This window comes from Plasmopara halstedii (genome assembly GCF_900000015.1).
Source record: "Plasmopara halstedii genome assembly, contig: Scaffold_2121, whole genome shotgun sequence".
In the NCBI taxonomy this organism is placed as follows: Eukaryota; Oomycota; class Peronosporomycetes; order Peronosporales; family Peronosporaceae; genus Plasmopara; species Plasmopara halstedii.
In genome coordinates, this window is record NW_020189029.1 from 19,659 (window position 1) to 26,503 (window position 6,845).

General features: G+C 44.3%; 3 protein-coding genes across 3 annotated transcripts in view; 2 read left to right on the top strand and 1 right to left on the bottom strand.

The window, feature by feature from the left end:
* The window catches only part of PHALS_03247 (RxLR-like protein), a gene marked incomplete at both ends in the record, with an annotated part of 1,302 nt that extends 141 nt beyond the window's left edge, over positions 1-1,161 (bottom strand). The window contains 3 exons of the mRNA XM_024717518.1: positions 1-381; positions 458-907; positions 985-1,161. The exon at positions 1-381 is cut by the window's left edge and continues 141 nt beyond it. Coding sequence (XP_024583009.1) covers positions 1-381; positions 458-907; positions 985-1,161 — 1,008 coding nt within the window. The remainder of the gene's footprint in view (positions 382-457; positions 908-984) is intronic.
* Positions 1,162-1,248: 87 nt separating this feature from the next.
* PHALS_03248 (uncharacterized protein) lies at positions 1,249-5,614 on the top strand (the record flags this gene model as incomplete). The annotated part of the gene is made up of 4 exons (XM_024717519.1): positions 1,249-3,212; positions 3,276-5,317; positions 5,385-5,479; positions 5,543-5,614. The coding sequence occupies 4 exons, from the start codon at positions 1,249-1,251 to the stop codon at positions 5,612-5,614; spliced, it is 4,173 nt and encodes a 1,390-aa protein (XP_024583010.1).
* Positions 5,615-5,801: 187 nt separating this feature from the next.
* PHALS_03249 (protein set-like) lies at positions 5,802-6,776 on the top strand (the record flags this gene model as incomplete). The annotated part of the gene is made up of 5 exons (XM_024717520.1): positions 5,802-6,035; positions 6,099-6,218; positions 6,293-6,448; positions 6,508-6,594; positions 6,660-6,776. The coding sequence occupies 5 exons, from the start codon at positions 5,802-5,804 to the stop codon at positions 6,774-6,776; spliced, it is 714 nt and encodes a 237-aa protein (XP_024583011.1).
* Positions 6,777-6,845: the final 69 nt, after the last annotated feature.

Consider the following 6,845-nt stretch of genomic DNA (forward strand, 5'->3'; position numbering starts at 1 on the left):
CTCTACGAGCACATGTCCAATATTCACTAACGCCAATGATGATCGTAGCACAAGAGCATTAAATTCCACATCCTCAACTCCGAATTGAGCTTTCTTAAAAACATTTGTAGCCCTATCCATTGACTCTAGCATATTTCTTTTGGAACTGTAAACCTCACCAGCTCTCTCGAGACGAATCTGCGCTGCAAGATACACCATAGGCTCATACATATCTTTGACAGCGTCTTGCGCTAAAAATATCGTGCTTGCTCCTGCTGCAAAACAAACTTTGGCCTCCTCGGGAATCAAGCTAACGACGGCTTCGTAATCCGGCGCATTCTTCAAGTCTGCAAGAAACGCTTTCCAGTGTGGTGACAGAGAAGAAAAGGTTTCCCACGGATGCTATTTGTGATATCAGAGCAATCAGTTTTCAGCATCGTTTAATTGTGGTCGAATGCTAGAAGTATTTCCGACTTACACGAGTGATAAGCAAGCTATTGGGCGCGGGACCGCCGCGTGTCGAGTACAAATGTCTCTGCAGTTTCTTCAGTGGATCATACATATGACATAGGAACTGAGTAGCGGTGGTTTTACCTCCAAGCACTGAATCATACGGTGCGAGTCGATAAATTTCCCAAATCACATCACCAGCCACTGGTGGAGCCGAGATCGTGGAGGTATTTAGTGGTGACGCCGACAGCTCACGTTGCTGCTCGATTGAAGTCTGGCGCCAGAATGCTGGGCCTGGATGAAACGTTTTATTGCTGGAAATCCAGTGCAGATCAGGTGAGACCGATGGACCATAGACCAAGTGTGGCAGTAACCCATTGGGCTTTTGGTACTGCATGATATGTTGAACCTGTGCTGCCGCCTGTTGAAAGTTGTTGTGAGCTAAAGCTTGTGCTGCCATGAGAGCCTCAGCAGGTTTCTTAGTTTAAGGTATAAAAGCAAACGGATGCGTCAGGATTCGATACTGGAGAGAAAGATTTCTACAAGATTTTATACCAAATACTGGAACCCCACGACTCCTGGCTTGCCCGCTCCAACGGCGCCGAGCTCCGCATCCACATGATCCTCCAGAAGCGCTGTAGCGACTTGCTGTAGCTTCCGTTCGTTGCATACTTCATTTGCCGCTATGATAGCAAGCGCGCTTGCGGCGAGTAGCAAGCCAGCGAGCGGCATGGATACGAGTGTGCCCAATATAAATAGTATCAACTTTAATCTGTGACAGACCCTTTTATAAACCGAGTCGCCGAAAAGACGTGAGCAATGAGGTGTTGGGGCTTTCACACGGTGGCGCTGGCTCATGACTCAGCGGAGGAGGCTATATCAGCAACAAAGGACTTACTGAATCGACTTAATACAAATGGTGAGCTTACGAGCTGGTCGAGGTACTGTTCATTTCGCGTCGTGGATCGCGCTGAGCTAGATGCGCTCGCGCAATTTTTTCATACTGAGGAACTGGATACTAAACTACGCGAAGATATGGCGCTAGAGATAGCATCCAGCACAAATGAGTACAACGGTGTCGATGTCAACCCTCGTGTACTTTTAAACAGCAAACAGATAGAGGAAACTACAAGAGTCGCACCGACACCCTCGCTGCTCGCGCTGGCTTTCCAGCGGCTTGTGGCTCGAGACAAGCTAGAGTTTCTCGCGCACCAGCACATCAGTTTTGATACAGTAGAAATTGGCGAGCATCAGATGCAGGATTTCGTAAAGATGACGAAGAATATTTCTTCGGAATCGAAAGAGAAAGCAGAGACGCCTGCGCGTGTATACTTATTGGTGGACTATCCTTCTTCGCTTATAGAGACAGAAGAACTGTTGAGGCTTGGAGAGGTAGATAATATATTACAGAAAGCTGATGAATCAGATAATCTACCGCTTTGTCCTTTGATTGATGGGGTGATTCTCATAGCTACCTCCATGGATATGTTAGCAGCAGCTCGGAACGAAACCTTATGTGGCGTAACTGATCATTTACAACCAGATAATGGTAATGGTGGTGAAAAAATCACGTGTACGGCGATTGACAAAACAGTTATATCTCTGACAACAAATGCATTCGTGAAGATGCTGTATGAAGCTGCTCACGTGGGTAAGCCAGAATGGAACGATTTTACATTTACAAAGATGACCTGCAGCGCAGATGCAACGAATTTAAAGAATTATGAAGATTTTGAGCGAGAATTCGTATCCTCTGTAAAGTTGATAGCTGCTCAAAAATTTGCTTTCAAGAAGTGGTTGGCATCAACAACGTATTCGGTGATCCCAGTTCTATCTGATAACGCGAATAGTGGAAATAACTGGCTGTATAGAAATTATGAAAAGGTGCTGGATGGGGTATCTATCGCTAGTGTATCAGTCAGCACGGTGCTGTTCGCCATCACTGAGGCCATTGCTTTAGGCTCTTCCTCTATGATATCACCTATCGTCTGCCAAAATAACAATTCATCTCGGTTCGAAGAATTTCTCGAGTATGGTGACTTGGCTGCGTGCCGAGTCGCAAGCGCTCAGCTTTATAATGAAATGTTACAAGCTGATGGAAATTCCTGTTTTCTACCATATAGTAAATGTCGCCTCGATGAAATTGAAAAAAACATGTTGCTGCGAGGAGATCTACCAGGTGTAGGCACCAACGGGCGAATAGCAAAGCTTGACCACGCAAACTTGACCCAACTAGAACGTAGTGTTTGTGATACAGAAATCGCATCATTTTTGACCTTACCACGTTTAAACTGCTCGATGGTGCATCGGACACGTCAACTTTTACAGATAGAAGATATGCTAGGGAGCTCTTGGAAGGGACTTTTGCAGGCACGCGCATATTCTGAAAATCTGGCACGCACTGTTTTACCTCAACGAATCGCTCAAGTACTAAGGGAGAACTCATCTGACACTTACTTAAGTTACTATCCACACACGGACTCACTCTTGTTGGTCTGTCACCCGCGTATCGCATCTGGTCGAATGAAAGTATCAACCTGGGTGGCTAGTGATCATGTACGCCATCGAGTAGCTTTTAAAAATTGGAAGCACGACCAGATATTTCCACAAAAAGATCTGACACTACAGATTGAAGCTGCAGCAGGAGCATATATACCTTTGTCTGCCAGCCAGCTAGCGCTCGTAGCAACTCAAAGTTGGTCGATGTATCCTGCTGATCACAGCGTGACTCATCTTTATCAAACATGTAAAAGGCATGTGTGGTTAACAACATGTCAACAAGGGTAAGGTCACAACTTACTCAATTTCAGCTCTACCCTAAATCTGACCCCCGTATCGCTTGTTAGGATATCGTTTGGATTAAGACCGAGTACGGAAAAGATAGAAGATAGCGTCTTTAAAGATGAAACATCTTCTGAACAACAACCAGCAAAATGTAAGCCAGCATCAAAGCGCATGTTTTATTTCTTTGCTTCGTTTCAAGACGAATCTATGATTTGTACCTCCAAAGGTCGACAAAACTTTTCAAAAAAGCCTGATCAGCTATCCACGATCGTGGTGACCAACTCATTTCCGAGTGGTTTGATTGTGTCAGCTTGCTCTGACGGCTGTGTCATTCAGCGGTATGCCCACAATGATAAAACGTATGAAAGCAGCTTCGTCGCTGACTGCACAAATGACCTGAACATACACGAAATCAAAGATTCTAATTTCAGGAAACAACGACAAAAATGTGACGAAAGGGAGACATTTCGAGTACTTTACGGAAACGGCAGTGTACTTAGGGAACTTCAATGTGGACGAAGAGAAGTGTTGCTTGCTAATGGCATCGTTCGTGTCGTACGTGCGTGTAAACGCAATTGTCATAAGATCGAGAATTCAAGTCTCAACACGGAATCGATTACCACGCAAATGGTAGACCCAGAAACTCACGCACTCATAGAGAGACATCGCAATGGTGTTGTTGTTGTGACGTTTACGAGCGGAGCTCGTGTGACCTATCATGTGGACGGCACGCGAATGTACATGAATGCTGCAAGCACACACATACTCGTTAAGAAACAACGCTTTGCTGATGTGTGCATCGATGTAAAAGCTAATTTTACAGCCCAGCAACACGCTGCGGGAAACCGTGTGGCTATTACAAAGGGTGGATTACGAGTGCGTAGCGTTGTGCATGTTTATGATGGAACGAGAATAGAAATTGGCTATAACACAAAGGTCACTGCGCAAGTGAATGGAAGAGTTACAACCTTCAAGCCGAAAGGGCAAGTCATTGTGGCAAAAGACAACGGAGGAGTAGAGTTTAACCCATTAGAAAAACACGTTGCTACCGATTCAGAGGACGATGACGATCAAGCTGTGACAGACCACACTGGGGTCTACTACTTCAATTGCTACAATGGGCGTTTCAAAGTATGTGACAGCGAGCAGAATAGATTCCATGTAGACTTATGTGGACTAAATGATGACCCTACCGTAGTTGTTGACCTAGCTGGAGAAGTAAGCGAAAAAGAGAGCGCTCGTTACAATGTAGATAGCATCTCTGCAAGAGCTGTGATTGATGAGCTGATCGAGCCTCACATTTTCATTCTGAATGGTGACGGCACAGGAGTTGAGATTCTAAGACCACAAGATATTGAAGAATTCATTGGAAAATGTGTTGAGACAAATGACCAAGTGATATATGCCAAAGAAACTGCTTCACTTTCTCATACTTTCTTACGTGAGTTGAGTATATCTACAAATTCTTCTTGCCAAAACCTCTATTTCAATGATCCAAACCTTCACCAGGAAATGCTTAGACTTCAACGACCAGTTGGGGTAGAAGGCACTTATTTTTCGAGCTACTTTAATGAAGAAACGGATATGTTTGCAAAGCAGCGATTTACAATGGTGAGGCGAGTCGAGCGATCAATTCCTCTTTCTGCAGATGAACTTGATGAAATGCACATTAGCTGGGCTAAGTGGGAGCATTGGCAAAAGGATCTTGAAATGAGAAAAGAATCCTACAAAGTTGATCATTTTCGTCAATCCGAGGAAATTGCACAGGAAGTAGTGATGCGAAAGAAAGTGAAGGCTGCTTACAAACAGTCTCGAGCGCGTAAAAAGATGGCCCGACAAAAGGTACGCGAGATGAGGATAGCGGATTCTCTGTTCGAAAGCAATACTAGTTCGCGCAAAGAAACCATTCAAGAGCTTAACGTGGCTCTGAAAGACGAGAAAATTAATGAAGAGGATACAAATTCTGACTTCGAACACTTAAATTCGGATTTGAGCGATGAGGACATGAGTGATACTCTCGAGGTCGACAATCCGACGGATCTTCTTTGGTCCACATTCTCTCAAGCTGATTCGAAAGGCAGAGGACTACTTTCCGTTGCACAAAGTACGTGTAATGTAGATTTATGTAATACTTCTACTCAGGATCTTGTATGCATGTACGTATGGTTCAGCTCGGTTGGGTTTGGCCAATATTCTCGGTATTGGCGTGACATTTGTCGAGTTGACTGAGGTTCTCGTGCAGCTTAAACTACCTGATCCATATAATGTAGTTCATGAATCTGATTAAACAAGATCATCAATACGCTGACGGCTACCCTTTGTGTGATAGGTGAGCTTCAACGTGTTTGCTGATCTTGTCGAGTATTTCCGGAAGAGTGAAGACAAGATTTGTGATATGTAACCAGCATCAGGAGTTCGGAATGTCTCACTGAGCATTTGGGTCCGCCGTTCGCGCGAGCATGAAGCAGTGTAGCCATATCTTCAGATTCGGTATGCAATTTGAGAGGAGTAAGAGACAATACGAATAACAAACGGTCGCTGAAAAAAGAGGAAACCAACCAATCATTTAAAATCTGAACACTTTCAAAATGACCAGCCCTCCATCTCCTAAGCGCCAGCGCATTGAAGAGCTCAGTCTTGACGTCAAGGTACAGAAAGTTCTCGAGGCAGTGAAAAAAGTGGAAGAGGAACTCGAACAAGTGAACGAGGAACAGGCAAAAGAGATCCTTGTTATTGAAAATAAATACAATGCCAAGAAACGCCCAACGTATGTCAAGCGTAATAAATTGTTGGCAGATTTACCCCATTTCTGGAAGCAAGCTGTACGTGCTTGGTGTTGTATCTGCATGACTCCGCTTTTTTACACATTTATTTGCTATTGGCAGTTTACAAACCACCCGCTCGTAGGCAATTTTATTCAAGAGGATGATGACATGCTTCTTGACTTTTTGCAATCGTTTGACGTCACATTTGTGGGCGATGATGGAAGTTTCAAAATGGAGTTGGTGAGGCCATCATAGGCGTTGCTGCATTGCTGTGTTGCTGTCTACTTGACATACGTGTTTTGACTGATTATCAGACTTTCCAGGAAAATCCGTACTTTTCACCCAATGTCTTGTGGAAGCAGGTGAAGTTCACCGAGGATGGAGACGAAGTCGAGGTTACTGCGTCGGAAGTAACTTGGAAGGAAAAGGCTGAGGTAGTAGAGAACTCTCAGAAGTTTCCTTTTTTTCAGGTGTGTGTCCTTGCATCTTGCACATTTCAATCTGGTGGCTAATTGAGGTACTTCGTTAGTGGTTCGTTTCGACGGATGGTGATCAGGACGTCGCCGAAATTATCAAGGAAGAGTTGTGGAAAAACCCTGTGTCGTATTATATGATGGTACGAGCTAGATGTTAGACGATGAAGTATTTCAGTTTTTAAAAGTTTGCTGATTTTATTTCCAGAATGAGGACGAAGAAGAGGTTGAAGAAGACGAAGAAGAAGAAGAGGTGGAAGGGGAGGATGAAGACGACGATAAGGATGAAGGAGAGAAAGACGAGGACGACGAGGACGATGCGTAAAGCTATGACTAAGAATAAAGACGAGTGTGGGTAGATCTGCACTGCAGCCATCTGAGCCATTGAAAATAT